Source organism: Osmerus eperlanus, chromosome 7 (assembly GCF_963692335.1).
Source record: "Osmerus eperlanus chromosome 7, fOsmEpe2.1, whole genome shotgun sequence".
NCBI classification, from domain to species: domain Eukaryota; kingdom Metazoa; phylum Chordata; class Actinopteri; order Osmeriformes; family Osmeridae; genus Osmerus; species Osmerus eperlanus.
The window spans coordinates 5,613,184-5,637,563 of NC_085024.1; the positions used below are offsets into that span (position 1 = coordinate 5,613,184).

General features: G+C 44.6%; 1 protein-coding gene across 2 annotated transcripts; it reads right to left on the reverse strand.

The window, feature by feature from the left end:
- Positions 1–14,480: 14,480 nt before the first annotated feature.
- ahr1a (aryl hydrocarbon receptor 1a) lies at positions 14,481–24,049 on the reverse strand. 2 transcript variants are annotated; one of them, XM_062466737.1, is made up of 12 exons: positions 23,841–24,049; positions 23,342–23,526; positions 21,713–21,795; positions 21,251–21,340; positions 20,758–20,881; positions 19,624–19,754; positions 18,332–18,534; positions 17,995–18,104; positions 17,549–17,690; positions 16,320–17,397; positions 15,981–16,286; positions 14,481–15,803 (listed from the first exon to the last, which is right to left on the reverse strand). In XM_062466737.1, the coding sequence occupies exons 1-12, from the start codon at positions 23,894–23,896 to the stop codon at positions 15,744–15,746; spliced, it is 2,568 nt and encodes an 855-aa protein (XP_062322721.1). In that variant the 5' UTR covers positions 23,897–24,049; the 3' UTR covers positions 14,481–15,743. The 2 variants fall into 2 exon arrangements, with proteins under 2 accessions (XP_062322721.1, XP_062322720.1); XM_062466736.1 differs by having other exon boundaries at positions 15,981–17,397.
- Positions 24,050–24,380: the final 331 nt, after the last annotated feature.

Here is a 24,380-nt window from a genome sequence, read left to right on the forward strand (position 1 = left end):
GCTAAGTGTGTTCTCCTGCGGCCGTCTCTCAAAGGTCTGAGACACAACAATATATTGAAAAAACAACTCCGCCTCCGATGACCAAAACAACACGAGATGTCAGACCTCACACACGTCACAGTAGCAATGTTACAGGAGTCAGTCTGGCTTCATACAGTATGCAATAGGGTTGGGGGGAAAAAATCTATTCGCATTTGAATCGCGATTCAGTCTTCTAGCGATTCATATCGATTCCCAACTTTCAAAAATCCTTTTCTTTTTTTTTTACAATGAGTTTACTAAACTGCAAGAAAAACAATACATTTCAAGGTTTTGATGCAGTGGGATTTTTGTCTTCAACACTTAACTGCCTATCATAGTCAAATAAAAAACAAGTAAAGGCCAAATTATACTTCTCCGACTCCGTTACGGACAGACGGACGTACGGAGTCGGACGGATTGGTTGAATTTATAGTACTCCGAAGGCTGTGGGTGCTGAAAACACTTCACTGCCAGAAGAGTAGGTGGCGCTGCACTGCGATGCTAGCTAGGTTATCGAAAAGTCAAACAAAGTCAGACAAATTTACAAATTAGCCGTTTCATCAATAAAATACGCACATTTTAATTCAGTTGCTGATTTACATGTACTGTTTAGCTGAAATATGAATTGTAACAACTTACAGCAATGGTGGTCAAAGGATTCTGTTTGTCCTGTTTATCACGGCAACCCCGCCCCCGCCCCTGACGCAAGCGATTCTTAATACGGACCAATCACAGCCAAGGGGTTTCCGTAAAATGACGGACGGACAGACGGATAGTCAGGAAAATCAGGAGGTGCACGTAGAGCTCTCCGAGGGGCTCGGAGGATCCTGCAAAGGTGACCTTGTCGATGTTTACTTTATCGCACACAAAGACATCCAGACAGAATTTTTTTTTGCAACAAACTTACAGTAAATGGTCTTTCTGAGAACTGCCTGGAAAGCTTTCTTCTACAAGGGTGCCTGACCATCCATATAAAGAGCATATACTGTGTAGCTCGTAACTTTCCTCTCTCCCAAGAGGCTGAGAGAAAGAGTTCAGAGGTCATCCCACTTGTTTGGTAGAAAAAACAACTGTAGCTCCTACAGAACATTCCAACTTCCAACACTGATGAGTCCCTTGTGTTCATTCACTCTCCTCTCCTCTCAAAAGCACGTTCTGTCTCTCTCTCTCTCTCTCTTTCTCTCTCTCTCTCTCTCTCTCTCTCTCTCTCTCACACTCCCTCTCTCTCTCTCACTCCCTCTCTCTCTCACTCCCTCTCTCTCTCTCTCTCTCTCACACTCCCTCTCTCTCTCTCCCTCTCTCCCTCACTGTCTCACTCTCTCACGTTCTATCTCTCTCTCACCGTCGCTTTCTTTCACACACAAAAACTGAAGCAGTTTCTTTCATGTATAAACAAGCAACATATCAATAGTCAATGAGGCTAGACGACTGTGCTGTCGTACTATACCTATGCTTTGTAGCATTTGAAGTGTTTCATTATGAATGTGGTTGTGCTCATGCAACTCTGGCATGATGCAAAGAACTACACCAGAAGGGTTTGTAGTTTTAGGACACTGTCCAAATGGGGTGAAAACCCTGATTGATACCTTTGCAACAGTGCACCCTAGAGGCAGATTTGGGCGGCCTCCCAAACCTGGCAATGCACCTCTTGGCAGGGAGGGATGCACACTGCAGTTACAGTTTTTCTCGATTGGTTACACACATTTTCTGAATGCATACCTCATACTCTCAGAACTCTACACACAAATAAAAAAAACACACACACAATGGGCAAAACCCCTCACTTCTCCTGCAAAATTAAACTTAACATTCAAAACAATGTTATTTAATCTCAAAATTGTATTTTGTTTTCAAATGACAAACACAAACCATCATATGAATAGACATTTATAAGAACCATTTGAACACTGATGTGCTCAATGTAAAACACTATGATGAATGGAAAACACTTCTTATTCATTCATCATAGTGAGTTAGGCCTTTTTTTGTTCAGTGTTACATTTACTACAGACAGTACATACATAAGTGTGTTGTAAAATATTTGAGAATATTGTTTTTATACTCAGAACACAGAAATACACGGTAACAAATATATTTTACATATATGTACACAGTGTACATCCCAACCAACACAAAGTTGCACATACAGCGGTTTACATACAAAACAACAGAATAATTTACTGTATAGTGTATACAGTTACATTATTATTATTTTTCTTTGTATTTGCCGTAATGTTATGGCGTTATTTTCTAGGACCATGTTCATGATTTCAGTTTCCTGTTCAGGAGACAGAAGACGTTCCCGACCACCTTGTGTTGGTAATCTTTCAGTTCTGCCAAACATATAGTAAAATACTGTAAATACTGTGTAGGAATACAAAGTAGGAATACATTTTCCAAATACTTGAAACATACTTTATTTTTACAGTCCTACAGAACAGTCCACAGGCAATACTTTACTACTGTACTCATTGAGTACTGTATTGATATGCAGTAGGCCTACTGCAATTTTGTAGTGAGAGTAGATTTCTTACCTATTCTCATTTCGGAAAGTCCCGATGATGGATGCTACAGTGTACCTGCTCAAATTTGGCTGTACTCTTTGCCCAGCCTCCCTCATTGTTAGACCATGGTTGACTACATGGTCAACCAAAGCGGCTCGGATCTCATCAGAGATTATGGTCCTTGGCCTTCCTCATCCTCGTCCTCCCTGTCCTCCTCCTCTTACTCTCACTCCTCTGCCTCTGTTTCCAATGTTGGCATCCATTGCTCAAAAACAGAAAAGGTCACCTGTTGCCCTTTTATTCTAAAGCTCTGATTGCTAATTGTAAAACTGTGTGACAGGTGTTTGTCCATGCGATGAGTCAGTGTGCGTATTTGAATGGCAGTGTGTTCCTTGTGAAAACAAAAGATTTTCTTCATGAAAATTGTGCCAAATGCAGAGAATTGTGTGTAGTGTTTTGAAAAAAGTGTGTTTTAGAACTGCAATTTGAGTGTAAAGCAGGAATTGTGCTTGTAGTTTAGCAGAATTGGTTCATGGGGTTGGTGCATGAGTTACATGTTGTGGTCATTGTGTCTCAAGTACCAGTATTTGTGTGTAAACAATTGAGAAAAACTGTAACATGAGCAACATTCTATGAGGATGAAGCAGACTTCTCAAATATCACTACTAGTGGTGACAAGCGGTACAGAAGTTGTTGGGCCTGCTTGTAGGGACATATTAACATGTACTAATCATGAATAATTTGTATTCATTTGATATGTATAATTCTATATAGCAGTTAGAAACAATGGTATAATGTACACCATTACAAAACAATACACAGCAAATCACACACACACATACACACACACACACAGACAGACCCCATGCAGTGTCTGGGAGTGGCTGTAGCGTTCCTGACCTCTCCTTTCATCTGAGATCCAGTATCCACAGATACTTCTCTGACCTGCCCCACCAATAACACAGCGGCTAACAAGCTCTAGACAGCCCTCCTTACAACACAAGAACACTCACAGCAGAGAAAGCCATTACCGCCTTCTCACCGAGATGTGATAGCAGCTCTTAGTCAGACGATTTAGCGATGATCTACCAGTTCAGACGAATGCAACACACAAAAAACCTGTGGGATCAACAACATCAAAAAAGATGTAAGCAAATATTTGAGCTCTGCCACGGCAGAAGGAACAGTGAACCTTTAAAGCTCTCAAAATAGCTCCGAAAAAGTCAGACACCAAGAAAAAGGCAAGACATCAAAAAGGCCTTTAGTCTTATCATGTTTCGGGTCTGCTTGCTGATGTTAACTGATGTTGAAACGCACTGCATACTTGCTGTTTGCGTAAACCTTTCTTCTGTCCTTTCCAGTTATTTCTGAGGACTATAAACAAAGCTCCCCCTTCTCCAGTGTGATTGATTGACATTTTGCTTTGCCTTAATGTGAACACGATGTGCCACCCCTCCACTCCCTCCCCTCGTCCCCCGTTCCCCCCGAAACTTCCGTCCTGTCAGTGTCTCTCCCCAGAGGAGGAGCGCGCAAACGGCCCAAGCTAAAAGGGCAGAATTCCGAGTATGCTCCGAGATTGTCACCTCAAAGGCGGCGCGATTTTTGTTTGAGAAGCAGATGGGACGGTAGCCCCTTTCACACCTATCTGAGCACGCAGAGGCCTTTACAAGGGCCCTGTCCTTGGATCTCCAGCCAGTGTGTCCAATCCCCGTGTAATTCCCGGGCACGTTTGTTCTGCACATTTCACGCCAGGTGGGGAGGGGAGCACAGCCATGCCCTCCCACTGCCCCATAACTCACGGGATGGGCCGAGCGAGGAGGCAGGTACCCTGCACATGAAAGGCCACAACAAAGAGCCGTTTGGACACGGAGCACGGCAGCCCAGGCCCCAGAGGATGATGGGATAGGACGGAGTGACACCTTGTGTGTCTGTGAAGTGAGGGTCTGTTTCTGCCATCAGGGAAGAAGGTCGAGCTCCACCTATTGACACCTCGGAGACAGCGTGGCCGTCAGGCTGAAGCTCAGCTCATCCATCAGACTGGCTGTGTTTACTATGCCATCTGGGGCAAGGCTGTTCTTCAGCGTCACTTCCTGTCAATGGGCTGGCTGAGTGACAGGCAGCCCAATAAGTATGAAGGCTAGTAGCAGGACAGAGGATCCAAACGGAAAACAGCATACTGGTAACGTGTTTATGTCGATGTTTTAACAGTAAATTGAGACAAAAAACGGCACTTTCCCAACCCCCCAAAAAGCACATTAATCTAACTTAAATACTCACGACAGCCACTTTAATTTTGCAATTTTTCATCCACACAGGAGGCCTCTCTGAGACATGAATGATTCATGGCCCAGCCTGCACTTGGACGTGAAGTGGAAACAAATGGAGACAGCACACCTCCCTCCCCTCCCCTCAGGGCTGTGGAGTCCACTGTGGGCCTAGATTGACAGGCTGGGAACCCCAGCCTCAGAGGTCCAGGTTCATCCCACCAGGCTCTGCTCAGATCAGCCGCAACAGGAACCAGCAGCCCCTTGGAGCCTCCTCAGTTGTAACTCCTCACAGTACGTACAACCGGGAGACTCAAGCCCCTATTACTCAAACATGCCGTACTGTACCGCCCACTCATATCTTTTAAGAAAAAGCCAAAGTAACAGCAATGGCCCCTTTTTAAGTTATGCTGTAGAGAAATTGAGTGGAGAAGAAAATGATTTGGAATGAAATTAGGTCTGAATGACCTATGAGCTAAACATTACACAGAATGTCCTCCGCCATTGGGGTGGAAAAATGAAGCCTGTCTAGATGTGTGTGTTTTGTTATATTGTTGGACAAAATGTTGTAATCCTGAGCAGAGGTCTGTCTAATGGAGTCAGGGGTCTGTAACCAAACCCACCGCAGTGAGAGTGGAGAAAGGCTTATATAACAAACAGAATAGTTTTGTGGCACCAGGGGTATATTCAGATTGTCTGTACAGTCTCTCCAGCTCTCTCCCGTCCAAACCAGCAGCCAAGAACAGCAGAATAAGTAAAGGTGTGAACACGTCTCTGGTGTTCTTTTTCAAGACAACACACCGAGATAGACTCCAGAACAGGGCGCCACATGCTTCTGTTCAACATCCAAAAACACACATGGGCCTAAACACACCTCAGCACTCAACAGTCCAAAACTAAAAATGCATAGCGGGCATAGGAATACATATAATGCACACGCACCATTCACAGGTTTTCACAAGTCATTCATCAGTCTGGAACATTGGCGAGTGGAAACCTGGTGAAGAAACTAACCAAGCAGACGCCATGTTTGAATGAAGGAAGTTGTTCGAAAAAATGCATTTGAAGTACAGTATGCTTTGGCCAACCGTCATGTGACATGAACACATGAAGTCTTTTTCTTTTTTTTCTAAAACAAACTAGAGATTTTGAAACGGGAGAAGAGTGCTTCCAGCCCGGCCTGTGCACTCTCCCTCACCATAACCTTGTTCCGACATAGAGCGGGCCATAAACAGGACCAGACCAGAACTGCTGGATAGCTGACCTCTCTCAGCCTCTTGGTCCGTGTCCACTATTCTCTGTTGAGGCTATTCTTGTTTCCTGCTATATAACCACTTACCACTCAACCTCATGACTAAATACAAGGAAATTACACCCAAGCAGTTGGGTGCACTCTGTTGCCTGGTAACATAATATCATGCTGAGGATTCATCTTGATATAGAACACTAAACACTTGTAGCCAGAGCCAAGAATAGACATACAACAACATCCACTGGTTTGCCATTTTATCCTGCGTACATTTTATCACGCAGTCCACTCTGAAAGGAGATTAAAGGATTGATTGATGGAGATCAGTCTTACTTTTGACAATCCTATTCTTTGGTTTTGGTACAAGCAAAGAATCCTTACCTTAACATAATAAATTGACAGCACAGCTTCTCAGCGTGAAAAATACAACTAGCCAATTGTGTTGTGTTGTTTTACACTGGAGATTGGCTCCCCCAAATGTACGATTATTTTCACATCTTTTTCCATTTGCAATTTATTTCTCCAAACTGTTGTGGAAAGAGAATTAATTCAGGGACGTGAATCATCTTGTACATTACATGACCATGCACTGTGGAATTACACTAGCTTCCTCTTTCCTCTAAAATGGTTTCAGATCCAGTCATCTCTAACCACTGACTGTTCTACTCCAACTGTCATTCCTCATATAGAAGGCAAAAGAAAAAAACACCCAAATGCCCAAATGTCAATTTAGTATTTATGGAAACGACCAAATACAGTAAATCAGAAAAATACAATGATGATATCATACCCTACTATTCTATTAGAGGGGTCAATTCATTAAGAATACACACACAAAAAATCTTAATTTAAACACAATCGGGAGCAATGATCAATGGTCCAATCGTACTGTATCTCTTACTCTCTCTCTGACCAAACTCAAGCAGTCTGGGCAGGCAATGCTAATGTTTTCTCTACTGATAGTTTTAATTGAGTGGCACATTCTGCTGAGTGACACATAGTCTGCCTACTTCACACCCCAAATGTGTGAAATGGAACAAGAACATTTGAACCGAATCAACACAGCAACAGCATGTGCTTTAACACTTTTTGTATTTTATGATTAGAAACAACAATGGATTAGGCTGCTCCAACTAACAACAGTAAACTCCTTAAATGCTTCGGCCTTCTTCCTATAATGGATTGTTCTCCAAACCCCATGAGGGAGAACACCACAGTACGACCGCCTAGTCCATAACCTCACTGCTGGCAAAACATTGCATTTATAAAATAATTAAATCCACTGTCAAACGAAACAGAAACCAGGAACTATTGGTCCAGTCCAGAATATTCCTTCCAGCATGTAAGACACATTTTGTCCAGTCAAGGAAAGTATTTTATGTCCTGCATCACTGAACACAAAGTCACTGCTAGTTTCTGTTAATGCAACTGACAATGTAAATAATTCAGCAGAAACATTGTGTACCTGTCTAAAGCTGTGTTTGAGCATCTCATTTAAGGCATTCTCATTGAAATGAACAAAATATAATGTAATTACTGGCTAATTGCTCTTACTAATAAGGGCCTATGAATAATTCAGCAATGACTAACAATACTTGTGAAATAAATTCTATCACACACGATTTTATCTACAGTAATCAACACATTTGGCACTATGAAATGACGTGTCAAACACAAGTGTAAGGAGCTGTTGAAATGACTCGCTCCCTCCCTGACATAGCTCAGATGGCACCTGCCCCCTCAAGCCATCTGAGCAGTGTGTGGACATCTGGGAGCCCACGGCGTGCCAAGAACAAGTCTGATGACAAAAATTAATAAATAAAATCTATCATAAATATTCTGAAGTGGGAAGAGGACAGAAGGGGTTATCTGCACATGGCCGCGAGGGGCTTTGATGTCAAAACATGAAGCATTTTCCCTTGTTTTGCTGTCAACGTGAAAATGTCATGCGTAGACTGGCAGTTTCCTGTTATCCCCCATTACAGCGCTGTAGTAATAGTCAACTGTGTCACTATTTGACATCTCTTGGACAGAACATTGGCAGGCGTAATCAATTGGGCTTTTCCTTATAAAGCCAGGCGATAGAGTATGGCCAATGGATTACCTTTGGAAACCCTACACTGGTGCCGGTCCACCCAACTGATAACTATTGAAAACATTCAGGATTCTTTAGTTGTAACTCCAATATTTTAGTTTGATTAGTTTGAGTGATCCAATCAGTATTGTTCAGGAGATACAATTTCAGTGAACAGGGTGTATTTTCAGCCAATGCTAGGTGCTATTCCTGGCCCATTTGCTCATAGTGTTTTGAATGAATACTTTTATTTATTTATATTCCACTACGTAGTTGTTGCTTGCCTTGTCACCAAAAAATTGCATTATCCAGAATAACCTTTGCACTATACACATGATAAATCACTCTTTGACTTTGACTTGATTAAATGTTTGTTACCTTTGTCAGATGCTTCAGGATGTGTTTTCAATGATGATGTTTCACTTGCTTGAACCGCAACTGCAAAAGCAAACACAGACATACTACATCTGTGAGATTAGTCTCAGGCTTACAGAAGCCAAAACGTTTCAGCTGCTGTAATGCAGATTATTGAATATTTTAGGTGAATCTATTAATGTATTACTAATGCATAACCTATAGCCTAACCCTATTCGTGCCAGCACATCTTCTAATTTTAAAGTTGAGGCAAATGAATGAAAATCATAAACCTACGGGCCCCCACTGTGTCCTTTATTGCTTATATACCATGTCTATCTGTGGAGTGAAAGAAACTCTCCCAGCTCATTGTTACTTCTGTCACGTCTGGTGAGATCATACATGTGGGCTACAGACTATTTTTAGATGGCAGCGGTATTGCTTGGTTGGAGCCTCAATCACTGCACACTGAATTCAATCTGTCCACAAGTGTAAAACAACAGGGATATCAAGCAGGCAAATATAATAATATTGCTATCCCGTGGGATGTGACAGTTTCATTATTGTGAGAACACTTCTTTAGAGTAGTCTACGTGCAGTTTGAGAAATAGATATGAAAATAAGGTTACATTGCGATTTAGTAGAACAACGTCAGTCAACTGACTTGTTGATATGGTGGGCTGCCGATTGTTCATACAATAAAGGACGAATGCACTGGAAACACTATTTAAACACTGGCGTGAACCACGTTTCTCATTCTTGGTATAATCGCATCATTCCAAATAGCTAAGCTACCTACCTTCTGTCAAATAAATCAACGCTGTGAGTGAACTCGATTGACCAGTAACGTCGGGAGTGAACTGGTAGGGCTCAAGGCAGAGTACACGTCAGGCGCTGGCGCGGTGTTTTTATGCTAGTGAGGATGCGATCAGTGTCTGAAGCTGTATGACGAATGTACTATAAATAGCTTTGGATAGAGGGCTGGAGAGATGCCACCATAACCAAGGTGCAGGCAGACCTAGCAACAGTAGTTATTAAATCGGTTTTACTGTGTATGCGCACAGTTACATTTTCTGAACTATTAGAAACGTAGGCTTCGTAGGTAGGCTACTGGGCATATCAGTATACTCTCAACTAACCTGTGATTGATTGCTGCCAAATCTTGTCTTTTTATTGGACAGTGCATTTAACTTTATTGTAGTAAACGTATTGTATTGTAGTGGAAGCATCTCTTGTCCAATGTGAGGTTCGTGCAATGCAAGTCTCACTCTCTCTCTCTCTCTCTCTCTCTCTCTCTCTCTCTCTCTCTCTCTCTCTCTCTCTCTCTCTCAATTTCTGCGACTGTAGTTCACTTTGAGGAGGAGAAAGTGTTCTTCGTTGTCGCCAGGAACAGTTGACGGAACATTGAAGCGGGGCTGGGGAGGCTGTGGTTAGCCTCGGGGTCACTGAAAAGACCCTCCCTTCCCCCCTCCCCCCTTCCACAGACTTTACTGTTGAGTCCCCGTAGTGCGGGGGAGAGGAGGCCACGATGAGGGATGGACTTGACTTACAGATTCTTATTATTTATGCGTGTAGACCTATTCCAGCGTCAACAAAATACTTTCAAGAAGATTAAAGTGTACCTGAAGGCTTGACATGAACACTTCATTGAATCCATTGAATTATTTACACAAATGACCTGTTGTTGGAGAATAAAGGACATCTAACATTTCTGTAATGCATCATACGCAATAGAATGATATTCATAAATCTATATCACATGTTGGTAAGGGACTACAATAATAACATCTTGCTCTCAGAAGAGCCACTAACACAGGGGTCTTCAACCTTGGTTCTCAGGGCCCACTGTGCTGTTTCTTTGAGATGTTTCCCTGCTCCAACACACCTGATTCAAATGAATGGTCGTCACCAGGCTTCTGCGGTGCTTGATAATGACCCATTCATTTGAATCAAGTGTGTTGGAGCAGGGCCACATCTACAACTCATAGAACAGTGGGCCCTGAGGACCAGGGTTGAAGACTGTCGAGCACTCTTTTTTAATACCACTGGGGTCCACATTCGGTGTGAAATGAAAGGAAACAGTGCCACCTCCTGCCACAACTGAAGCTACAGCAGTACGCTGCACAAAGGATGTCCCTATCATGTCGAGAAACAAAACTGTTTTGAAGTCCAGATTTTCTCCCACTGAACCTTTGAAGTCATGTAATTTCATACAGGGATGTTTATGCTCTTCTCCTGTGTTTTTAGTGCTAGGTATCAGTGCCGAGGTCTCTTCTTGTCCCTTGGGAGAATGGGTGGTGTGTGTCATAACAGCCGGTAGCACACTTCAAAGACAGGAGGGAACAAGAAGCCGTGAGCCTTCAGCCCAAACACTTTCCCACTCTTCTGATTACATCACTGGTCATCGGTGAGAATGCTGGAAAGGAGAGATGCTTTTATCTCGCCCAGGAGCATAGGCATGTACGATTAGTTCAGATTATATGCAGATTTGTCATCGTCATAAATCCACAGCTGTCTAGGACCTCACATTTTTATTTGTCACTTCAAAGCATTCTTTGCTGTCTCCCCTTGGTTTATTGTTTGGCCCGGTGGACAAATGTCTTTGGGGTTAGAATGGAGTAAGGGCCTTCCTTCCTTGATTTGCTTCTATTGTAAATACTAACATTTGACATCAAATCATTGACATCTATTTCAATGCAGCTTTTGAGAGGGAATGCATGGCTCAAAATGTTATCAGAATTCAGACATCAATCTTGCATTCAGGACGTGGCAAATGGAGGGAACAGCCCCAGAGCAGAGAACACACAGAACTCTGCACAGCACATGTCGATGGGAAGTTTAACACCTGGAATATTTCAACGGGATTGGCCACTGGCAGCGGGTGAAAAGGTATGGGACGATGAACCACTGCAGCTCCTGTTCTTTCCAACTCTCTGCCACTGTCCTGCAACAGCTGGGAATGACCCACCAGGTCACACCGCTTTCATCCTGGGATCTCCTCTGGCCAGCTGTTCGCCATTCCTCATTCTGACTGCCTGAGAGACAGAGGCAGTGGCAATGTGTGCGTGCGTGTCACCGTGGCGATGGTTGCCACACAGGACAGCACAGCTGGCACCTGGAAACGAAGCAGCCATGGCTGAGACTTGGAAGCAGCGCCCTAAAGAAAGCCGTCACTCCGCTTTACAGCCGGCGTACAGTGTTTCTGGAACCCTCCTGACAAGTTGACCAATTGAAAAGCCATTGTCATATGAAAGTTGATGATAAAATACCCCTGGTGGTATTGTGAACAAAAAAAAACTATTATTCCATTCCACAACAACAAGAACAACAAGAACAACCTGTTGCCAGTTTACTCGTGGCACTCCGGAATGAATCCTGCAGATCTGTGGCATTAGCAGAGTAAATAACCCATCCTGGCTTCCTTGGTAGGTTAGATATGTAGTTCCTTGGTAGAAAGCACAGGTGCTGCAGGTCAGCATGCACAGTTTACAGGGTGGGGAGTGTGGGGGTGGGGGCAAAGACAGGGTCAGGCTGCTCTTTAGGAGCGTGAGGTGCGGGGGGGGGGGGGGGCAGGGGGAGATGGGCGCGGTGAGAGAGGGCATCTGTTTTTTCCATCTTGAGGTGTTTACTCGCCTCTCCCTCCACTTTCCTCCTCTTAATTCAATTTGTGGGAACCCCCCTCCCACCCAGCTGCCCCAGTGAGACTGCATTCCAGCTGGAGTTACTGGGGCCTTGGGGAGGCTTAAGGACAGATCCAGGAGGATTACCTCCAGCAAAGGGGACCTACCCACCCAAAACCATCAGCACACCATGGCCGCCGTTCCACCGTTCGCCCCCTCCTCCCCGTCTCCTCGCCTTGAAACGCGAGAAGCTGGTGACCATAATCCACCTTCTTTGACAAGGATCCTATCTTCCTGTCTTACCCCCACTGTTCTGTTGGAACTCTGCTGGAACAGTTGCTCATTTACCAGAGAGTGATAATCACTGGTGTCTCTGTTCAGTCCTCCTACACAGCCTGGGGTCAACACCACTGCAGGGTCCAAGACTTCCAGTAGCTGTTCATGCTTCAGATGTTTGAGGAGGGAAGAAATGTGACCGTATCTGTTACGACCAGTCGATGGGACTGCAGAGGAATGTGACTAGATAGAACATGTCATTATCTTTTCTGTTAATTAGGATTGTGAGTTTGCAGCAAAACAGTTTTTCCGCAAACTATTTTCAACATATCTGTCTATTATAATATGAAAGATTCTTTCCAGAAAGCTATTAATTCAGCTGTTTCAACAAGAAAATGACAGAAAACCACACATCACAAACTGCCCAATTATCAAATATCCTTCAAATTCTTTTCCCATGGACAAAAATAAGCCAACGACTATTGGGGACAGGGGTTTTCGGCCATGCCTGGAATGTGCCACGACCACTGGAATCTCCATGTACTGTGTTGGCCTGTGAGAAACCATCCCATTGTGTGCGCCGCAGAACTCCAGTCTTGTGTACGAGCCTCTGGCTCTTTTCCACACTGGCATCTCCGCCAGTCCTGTCTGTGGTATTTCCACCATCCAGAGAAGATTACGCCTCTGCATCATCAGCTGTTGTCAGTAACATTCCATGGCAAGAGACAGCCACACTATCATTGCTCCTAAGACCCGTCATCCTCCTGAACTCTCCTATTTATCAACATAATCAACATTATCCTAAACCAACCGAACATGCTGTGCTCGCTAAAAGCCCTAAGGCAATATTGATTGTTTTACACAGATGTCTGTGCTGACACTGCACAGCAGTGAAGGACTTTGGGCCTCTCCAGAACTGTGTGTGTGGTAAGCACACACAAACTGTTTATGTTTTACGAACGTTTGTTGACTCGAGAAGTGAAAGTGTTTCTTTCCAGTTGTGTTTCCATCTGGAATCACACAGAGACATCTCTGGAAGCAATGACTCCGAACTGATTTTGTACAAGATGGATTTACAGTAACAACTATATCAACAACGGGAACATATACAAGAACAACTGTCTATGACAATACATGTTTTAGGAAACAGCTCAGTCATTGCAAAGGTTACCTAAGGAATATATAATCCACATTACCTTACTCCATGCATAATGTTAATTAAATATATATGTGGGCCTTAAGAATAAATGGGTGCTGTTTTGTAATTGTCTTTCAAGGGAGTAGTCACTAGGGGGAGGTATAACAGCACAATTCAGAGTATCCAAAAGTAAGTCCGAAAATCTCGATGACTGCATATGGGCTATGTAAAACAGTAGATCTAGTCTAATCCTAATTACTGGTTATAACATTCCAGGGCGAAAGAGTATAGGACTTATTGCCCTGTTCACACCCCGGACAATTACTCATGACCAAAGCCTAATTCCTGAGATAAGAGACATTTTATCAAAAGGACAAATGGACTGCGGTTTATCGAGAGGTAAAGCTATCTTATGAATTGTTGTTAACAAAAGTTGTTAAGACAGACACCATCCTCTGACCTTGTCCAATCAGGGAACTATACGGGAAGCATTTGCAGCAGCATCAGGAGATTCCAGGAACCAAGGTCTAATTGTCTGATGGTGATTACTGTTGAGGGCTGAGTAAGCTGCCGTTAGGTGGAACTGCTAAATTGCTGTGTGGAGCTCGGATGAGTCTTCGAGGATGGGCTAGACATGATGGATGAGTTTGGCTTAACCCCCCCTGTGTCTGACCTCATACCTCACAGTCTATTACTCTTTTTAAGTCATGTTGTATCTTATATCTCATTACTAACAGTTACTTAGAGGCTGTAAAACATTTTCTGTAATGGATATTTTATGTATTTGCTCAAACGGTTCGATAAAGACAAACAAAAGAACTAAAAAATTAAGCTTTACATCAAACTGTGTTTGAAACTTGGCTTTGTAGCCTATACTGTACAAAACATAGAGCCATACTTGAATGTTCAGGAGCTAGAACATCTAGATAGCTAATGTTGCTACAGTAAGATTGTCAAAAAACTGAGAACTTTCTCACGTATGATGTTAGACTTCATTTAAAATTTCTAATTTCATACACCTGAAATTGGATCGACAAACAATGAACCAAATTGTTCAATAATTACGTTTATACAACTCTCAATAGCATTATTTTTTACAGAAGAAATTAACCATAAAGTTGACTGATTATTGCACTTGTAGCCCAAATAGGCTCAGTTTTAAAAAACAGTGCTACATTTGAGATTTACCTCAATTAAAAGTGCAGTATGATGTAAATGATGAAAACCTTCGTACATCAAAATAGATATTTTGACCAAAACCCATCAAACATCAATTTGAGCTCATTCAGCCTGTTATTTGGTCAATGTTTACTATTCAAGGTGGAATAATTATCATCACTGCAAGTTGCATACGTTGCAAAAAAAAGAAAGGGTAACTGTAACGTGAGTACAGTTGAGTAAAGATTTCAATTTAGGCCTTCTGGAAATTGTAAGACCTCGTACTGTGTGTGCTGTGAATCCATTATAGCTTAAAAAATACATTATTCATTTCTTAATTATGTTGAAATTGTTGCACTTGGGAAATTGAGCATTAGAAGACAACAGAGAAAACGGATGACTTACGAATATTGTACAAAAATCTAAAACATCAAAGATCATTTGTTTTTCAAACTGGCATGTAGCAATATCCTATACCAGATCATATATTTGGATTGATAATGTAGTTTAAGCCTCCATTCTGTAGATTAAATCTACATTAAAGTGCTTCAAAGACAAAAAGCATAATTAATATTTGTGACATACAAAACTTGGCTTTCCTCATTGTCTATGGTCATAATGCTACAAGAAGGTAAAGAACATTTGACATCTCATCTTAATTACCCCAAGGGAAGGTAGTGCATTGTATAGTATTCACATCTCATTGTCCGGGACAGTAGTTCATCAATAAAACAACACCTTCCAACATCACATTCCGTTAGTTGGCACGATACATTCCTAAAATCCAGTGCCTTTCTGCTTCTCTGTCTTGGCTCCGTTTGCAGCCGTGGGTCTGTGGGGCTTGCCCCGGCTCAGGCCCCGGCTCAGGCCCCGGCTCAGGCCCCGGCTCAGCCTGGTAGTGATAAGCTGGCCTTGGGACAGTTTCCACAGCCTCTCTCCTCTCCTCTTCTCCGGGCCCTGGGGTGGAGCATCTGGTCTTTGTATATGTGGCTCCAGGGCCTCAGGCTCATCCGAATCCCCTCAGAGAGCGGTGTGGGCAGGGCCAGCTGTTAGCAGGGGCCTGGTGCTTTGGCTGCTCTGGAAGTCTAGTCTCCTTCTGTTGGGGATGCAGAGCTAGTCTCCTGGAGGATCCCACAGCTGCCATTCTGAAACCAAAGAAAAAAGACCCCCAAAATCTTAGTTTGACAAAAGTCTAACTTCCTATGATCCAAACTCTTCGTAAACATTTTTGTTTGAAGTCCAAGTAATACAAATGCACTGATTGTAGCAAGCCTTAACCCGTTCATAATGCTGGCCTGGTCTTTAACAAGTGTGCTACCCACCTGTATAAGGAAGGGCTGTTCTGTGCCCCTGACCAGACCGAGCACCTGAGGGTGGCTGTACGGAGCCGGGCCCGGGCTGGAGAGATGGGGGTCAGTCAGGTGGAGCTGGTACACGCTCCTGGCCTCCAGACCCCAGCATGCCTCTCCCCCATCCTGCCCCAGAGGCTGCCCTGAGTCCAGGCTGCTCAGCAGCTCCTCCAAGTCTTGAGGAGAGGCGTCCCCCACCACCCCCCGCCTCTGGGGACCCGGGGCCACACAGGTGGATAGCTGGGGAGGACAGCTCACTGACACCGTGTTCAGTTGATTGTTGAGGGGGAGGCCCGCGGTGGGTTCCCCCAGGCAGAGGTGCTGGCGATGGGGTTGGCTGGGCCTCAGCAGGCCCGGATGGAACAGCGGAGGGATCTCCAGGCTGTGGGCGGCTGATCCTGCCTGTTGGCTTTGCGAGTGGCCCTTGCTCACCTGAGCCTCGCTCACCTGCATGTGCATCGGTCTGGGACCTAGCAGCTGTGAAGGGATAGGCTGGGGGCTCCGACCCTCGACGGACCCTTGTCCGCTTAGGGGCGGCCGTGGGAGATGGAGTTCTTGGTGGGGTGTGTTCAGGGGGGATTTGAGTTTCTGAGGCCGTGCCTGGTACTGTTGGTACTGTTCCAGAGGTTGGTGGACCATAAGGGGCTGGGATTTTTGGGGCCTCCATTGAGGGTCTGGGAAGGGCTGTGGATGCTTGGCTGACGGTTGCTCCCCGGACAGCTGGTTTAGCTGCATGGGGATCTGCTGCTCCAGACAGGCAAAGCTGGGGTCCTGATCCCCTACCCTGGCGCTGTAGGACAACACACAGTCGGACCTCCCCAGAGACTGCTGCACGTAGGTCAGGATCTCATCCGTGGCGTCCGGACAGCCGCCTCGTCCTCCCAGGTCCACGTTGAGGAACACGTCGTCCTGCTGGAAGATCTCCAGGTCCTCCCTGCCGACGCCCAGGGTTCTCATGAACCTCCAGAGCTCCCCGTCCATGCTGTCCCCAGACGGGACGCCCTGGGGCTCCTGCTTGAACAGAGCCATCTCAGGCAGGGAGAGGAAGCTCTCCTGCCACCTGCTGGAGAAGATGCCCCCCCCTTCCTCCTCGGGCAGGCCTGCGGGCTCCTCCTGAGGAGAAGGAGCCCGTGCCGGCTGGTTCGCCGTGGCGACGCACACGTAGATCGATTCGTCCTGCTTCAGCAGAGAGCCCAGCAGCGAGTCTGGATCGAGGGGTTTGGCGGTCTGGCTGTTGAGGTCGTCGCTCCGTGGGGCGCCGGAGTCCCCCGAGAGACCGTCCCGGAGGGTCTTGGGGAAGGTGGTGTCGTAGAGCACGGCCTCGCCGGTGGTGAAACAGAAGGGAAGTTCCAGGGTCCGTTTTCGGAGGTCCTCCTTCCCCTCCTCCTCCCTGACATCACAAACCAGACATGGTTAGAAGTCAAATCAGGACTGCCTACTGTATTTTATTTTTTATACGTATATATATATTTCTTTTCTTTCTTTGATGCGGTTAACTGTGTGTATCAAAAGTGTCACAAAGCTACACTGAAGTGACGTACGTAAGGACTATCTGGGAAGCAATGATGCAGTCTGGCTGGCCATTCTTGTAGACCAGCCGGGCGTTGGCCTGAACCCACATCCAGCCACTGTTCTTGGTCAGCAACCTGAACACAGTCAGTCCACTCTCCCCGGTCTTCATCACTGTGCAGGGAGGGGGGAAACACAGCCAAACACACACACAAACAAACATTCAGTCTATCACAAAAACAGCTCTCTCTATCTATCACACAGGTGAACTTTATGAACTTCATGCCCAACCATTTTTGGATGATTAAGCAGAGCACACTTTGAGGATGCCCTTGAGTCCCTGAAACTCAAGCCGATGTTGTTTGCTTTGACAGCAGTTCAATGTGTTCAGCACAGGGCAGCAACATGCATATGCAACGTGACTGGAATTGGCTCGATCCACCGGTGCATGACAACGTGAGGAGAACATCGAGCTTACTTCGAATGTGGTACTCGGCGCAGTGCAGCATGTCTGCTGCGTGGATGAACTGGTACCCCGAGCCCCGTTCGCACAGCTCTGCCTCGGTGTAGCCCAGCACGATCTTGCCTCTGCAGGGGACGAGACAGAGCTGAAACCGCCTGGTCCAAAGGAAAACGTGTCCCTCGCCTTACGGATGGCATTATAAAACATCAACGATAGCAACGCAGCATACATAGCAACAGTCGCACGGCAACTGTGTACATTCGGCACGATTTCATCCTACACTTGGACGTGTTGTGTGTGCGTGGGCTTGTTTAGGGTTAACGGCAATGAGGCCCGCTGGGCAGCTACCCACCTGGCATCGCAGTCGGTAGGGGTGAAGTCCAGCTTGTGTTTGGTTCGGAAGATCAAGTTTTTGGTTCGGATTTCAAGGATGGAGGGTGGCTGCAGGGGGGTGGCCAGGGCAAACAGTGCAAGCTGGGGGGGGATGGGGGTGCCGTCCTTTGCCCTCTCGTTCTGACCGTGCAGGAACTTCAGATGTCCCTGAAGGTTGAGGGCCTGTAAAACCAAAAGCCGTCAAGCAGTCAGGCCCTGGGGATTTCGGAAAGGTCAGGGTGTCAGGTGGCTGAGCGGTTAGGGAATCGGGCTAGTAATCTGAAGGTTGCCAGTTCGATTCCCGGCAGTGCCGAATGACGTTGTGTCCTTGGGCAAGGCACTTCACCCTACTTGCCTCGGGGGGAATGTCCCTGTACTTACTGTAAGTCGCTCTGGATAAGAGCGCCTGCTAAATGATTAAATGGAAATGTATGCTCGCAGACAAAGACAATAAATGATAGGTAAACTAAGCTAACATTGGGAATCTAATTCAAATCGAACAATAGGGATGAGATGTTGAATGTGTCAGTCTGATTAGGTAACTTTGTTTTATGCAGACCATGTTTTATGTCAGTCATTCAACATGGTTCTTTTTTCCCCCAGTAGGGTTGAACAGGGGAAACTTGAGGCAATCCAGAGCACATCGCACACTTCTTCATATCGTTTCCCATTTTTAGATTTAAAAACCCGGTCAACCAGGATTGTGAGACTTTCTTGAATGGTAAAAAACAGTCTCGCCAACCTGAAAATACTGAGGTTATGGAAAAGAATAAAGATGTGCCGCTGACAATCTGAACTCTGAAATAAGTTATATCGCAGAACGACAATAAGCGAACACAATGTAGAGGTGCTGAATATGTAATAATACAATCATCTAAAAGCTGTAAAACTGAATCATGAAAATAAATTAAGAACATTCCATTTCAACCAAGTCCAAGTCAATCATTATTTCGGTTCTCTAACTCACAGTGTGAGGGAACAGAAAAGTACTACGATTTTGTGTGTTCTCCCAGCATGCACTATCCACTATCTCCATGATCTTCCAGATCTGGATTTAGCCTGTGTCCCTTCCCTGAACCCAAAGAGAATTAGCCAAGACTCTAAATGAACCCACCACATCCCCCTCCTCACAGCAACAAGAATGTAACCCCTTCCTAACTAACATGACTACACTGACTAATCCCAGACCTGGAGAGTGAGAGTCAATCCACTCAAACTAGATTACACTGCCGTGGCATCCTGTTTGGGACAAGTTTCTTTCCACCAACTTACAATGAATCCAGAAGAGTTGTCCAGCAGACAGCGTAACCTGCATACGAAGTTGCGCTCCAGGAAGGCAGAGTTCTCAGGTGGAAGGACCTCTGGGTCGTAGTATGTCAGTGGAGGCCCTGACTCGTCAGAACCTGAAAGATGGAAAAAAAAAGTATGCACTTCAGTCTTTCTTTTATTATAAAAATTGCAAGAAATTCCCATCCACAAGGAGGTCCTGTTTAAAGATGATGAATCATTATTCATATTGTTTTCATTTATAAATTATTCTGATCAGGGAAGCCATTCGAAGTGTGATCTACTGGGAGTTAATCACACAGAAGGGGCCACTGAAAAGCTGGATCTCTGCATCCAGGCTGATTATTGCCATGCATGTTGACCATCTGTACACAGCTGTCACACACACCCAGTGCAGGGGGCCTGCCATGCTGCCAGTCACTGGATCCTGTATGAAAGTGGATATGGTGGTGATGTATAAAAATGAGCCTGCTCAGGCCGCAGACTGGCTCATGTCTTCTCCCAGGCACCAGCTGTGAGGCACGGTGATCTGGGCTTGGCTGGGCCGGGCATGGGGGTGGGGGGTGTGGGGGTGCCCTGGGTTCAATAAGGGCTCAGACCCAAACAGTGGAAGTCAATCCACAGTTCCACGTGATGACATCAGAGAGTTAGGGGTTCTAGTGTCACTGAAAAGAGGACTGTCTAGATGCCAGTGATCTGATATCAAGGCTTTATTTTGATCGTGTTTTCAAATGATTCAGCGAAAACGTGAAAAACCTCGCCGGGAGAACGCTTACAGGTTCGTGTTTCAAAGACAGGCTACCGAATGGTAGAAGGGTGTGGATCAGGAGTGAGAAACTTCTCTCTTTTGGCTGACACAGAAGAGTTGAAAGTGTTCACGCATCATTTCTTTCCACACAAGTCACTTCCTTGTTTGGCTGCGTTCCTTTTCCTGTGCCATATCAGCATGCATGGCTTCGTCCCCTCATGTGCCCACACAGATACATCTGCTGCCCCTCGTATTTCTCAAAAGCAGCTCATCCATCCTGTCAACAACCGTGTTGTGCTCATGAACCAAAGTCGAGTAGAGTTCAAACAGATCACCCGTCTGTAGCCGTTTCACCGGACACTTGGCCTTACCTGTCACTAGCTGTCCAGTGTCTAGAGGGGCGGTAGGGTTTAGGGCCCAATGGAGCTGTCTCTGAAAGTCACCCCTGTCTTCAGTGTGGATGAGGTCGTAAGCACTCTGGTGGATGACATCTGACTGGGGGGGACAAAAACACATGGGACTTGAACCACATCCACATAGTGGTAGGACATGATGTTATATGTACGTTTACTTTGAATAGCCTACTGCTGTGCTTTTCACTGGCCCTTGGGTTCAACCTTAGTTTGGTCACATACCCCAAACAAGTCTATTAAACTTGCCATCTGTTTAGTTTCCGGCTTCCGTTCATGTTGAGGAAATACCACAGCAATCACGTTTGTCCGAGGGGACCCGAATTTCACACGCAAAACGTTAGGTAACACAAACAATGCGAATGATACCACCGAATGAGAGAGAGGGGTGGTGGTGGTGGGGGGGGGGTGACCTCAAGCTAATTTGGTAACTGAGGACAAGGAAGGTCTTTACCTGGTTGAAGCCGAGGTAATCCTGAATGTTTGAGGACACGTAGAACACGGTTCCGCCCGCAGTCACTACCAGTATGAACCCATTCAGCACCTGAGGAGGCAGACAGAAATGATGGGTCTGGGGCACAGGTACACGTCTACGGGGTTAGGAACCTGTAGGACACCTTTTCTTTTTTATCACAGAAATCTTTTATCGCCTTCATCTGGAATCCCCTTTTCTCTCAACGACAATGCTACAATATGTGGGTGTCATACTTTCCAGACACGGATCTTTTGAGAAGCTGAGAAGACTCAAAGTGTATGATTTACTTTGGGGATTACCCAATTTGGTAAATAAAAAGCTAAATATGTCATCTGAAGCCATGATCTAAAACTTAACTTGGTTTAAATAAATATGGGAAGGACAACATTTGGGAACATTCCTATTCCAACACAGCTCGGAACCTAGGCAAATATCACCAACCTGCAACAGAAGCTCTCCCTCGGGGAGTTCTGGTCCGACTTTTTTCAGGCTATTACCCTCTTTGGTGGTGGATTTTAGGGTCGCTGTAACACAATAGCATGCAATCTAGATCATGGTTACAGAACCACACAACAATTCACGACTATGAAAGAATGCAGACAAACCAGTTACCAGTCACAAAGACAAGCCACATGAAAACATAACAAGAATGAGAATATTAAGGCAAAAATAATTTTGTCTTTGCTTTTACGAACAATGTTGTGCAAAGATAAACGTTGGCATCAAAGGTGTTCATTGTCATCTCTATCGATAGTTAAGCTGTCTTGAGCCTGGAGTGTAGACGTTTTGTTGCATTTGTTTGAGGACTGGTCAAGCTTTCATTGCATTATTAAGGCTGTATACCATTACCAGACAAGTTGAATGAGAATTTTGATCCTACAAGCCTATATTGAATAGTAACTGCACCAGCAAAATTGTTTTATAGCTACAAATCCCCTGGCACTCCTTGCATGCAATACACCTCTATCGTGGTCCAAAGAATCGCCCCCCCCCCCAGCACTGGTTCACATCAGCCCTTGGCAAAGCCCCAAAAGCCACACTAAACAGGTCAAAGTTTGCAGTGTGAGCCAACAACTATCAAACTGTTTCATAAGCCTTTTCCAAGAGTCAAGAGTTCAACCAGTCTGCTGTAGATTACTCACGCAAGCCCCCCTTGCACATCCAAACATCCCCCCTCCCCCTAAGGAGTATGTGGAATCTGCAAAGTTCCTAAAACACATGAAACACAGAAACAAGCTAAACTCATGCCAAGCCCAATGAAAATGTGTGTGTTTAGTTCCAAACCCCCGCAAATGTAGAGAGTAAATATTAGTTCAAGTGTAACGAAGGAGGATTCTCTTTAAACAGTTATCTACAGCAGATACTAGAAAGCGTCAAGTCTTCTGCACCTTTCAGATAAATATTGCTCTGTAAACTGCAAGGGAGGATGTAGTCATGAGTACTACATGTCATTTCCCTTGGTAGAGGACCTCAATATCAGAATAACCACAGTATCAATTACAACCAATTAACTACATACATACTAACATTAATTATCAAACGAACAACACACACAAAAAATCCTTACATTTGTGCCCTTCAAGTACGATAATATAGCCTACATGCTACACCCTGGCCTTCAACCACAACAGACTGTCTACATAAAAACGTTTAGCCGAGTAGTCTCAAGCTTCGGCTAAGAAAGAGATCAGAGAGATTACACATTTATATTCTACTTTCCACAGGACTTCACACACCCTAATGGCATCCTGTTATTTCAGTGAGTTTCCTCTCCTCTTCCTTGCATAGACCATTGTCAACCCACTGTAGCACTGCAAACTGAGTAGGGGAAAACACACTGACTTGCAAAAAGAAATAAGGTATCACAATCACACTATTTAAGAGCGGTGAGATTAATCAATCTCTATGTAATTATGCTAATGGTGAGATAAGAGAATTAAGTCATGAAAAGTGTGGCCATAAGGAAATCATAGAATGCAATCAGGAGCTTACATCTATTGCCCATTGTGGCTCCTAAAAAACAAAAAAACACAACCAAACCACCATACTTTGTCTACCATCTTGTCTTACCATTAAAGAAACTCTTTGCACGCAGGTAGCTGACACAGAGCCTTAGGACAGTCAGTTTATCTAGTTTGGATATAACATCTCGAGGGAAAGGTAGCAGGTTGGCAATTCGCTCCAACTCCCCATTTAAACGATCCCGGTGTCTTTTAGAGGGATTAGTTGTAGCGCCTTCAGGAGCTGGCTTAACACTACAAGGAGAGAACGTCGTCAGTCACACTGTAGAATGATTAGTGAATATAAAGCTCGTATTTGTAATATAACATCGCTCTCTACTGAATATCTCAGACTGCACATGAAATGGGGAAAATAATCAGTTAGAAAGCTTGCCACTTCGACTATTAACTACTCCGTGCATTCATTTTTTTGTTACCCATCTTGATAATTTTGCTAGATAACTAGCTTTAAAAACCATAAAGTCAGTCTCAAAAATGCAAACCAACTTATTTATATTGACGTGGCTACTGTAGCAAGCAACTTGACAGTAGCAAGAATCCTACTTCACCTTTTCTGTGGCTTTTTCCTCTTGCGACTTGCATAAATATTGCCATTCGTATTCATTTTTCAAGTTCTACAGATGTGTCGATTGCCTCTTCCGACCTGCCAACTTTACAAATCTGTTTCCATAACACTTAACCGGCGGTGTTACATTTTACTTAGCTAATACTAGCAAGGAGGGGTTCTCGTCCTCTGCGTTTCAATACGCGTGCGTTAGTGGTGTTTACTTTCTGACGTAATGTGCAGGTGACAGATTCGCCGCGACCAATAAGTACTCGAATAACCTTGTAAATCAAAAGTGTAATTAAAAGGGGGCACAAGGTGAAATATGTTTTAACCTTGCCATATAAGATTGTTCACTATTATGTGTTAGTAGCACCATGTTAAACAGCATACAGGACAATTAGGCATTTTGAAGAAAACTTTACTAAAAAAAGCCTACTGTACAACAGTTTCCTCTGAATCCCACTGCTCCTCTAGACACAGTGAATTAAACTGTATCTGAAATGTTGTTTGTGTCTAAGAAAAAGCAATGCTTTGACGGAAA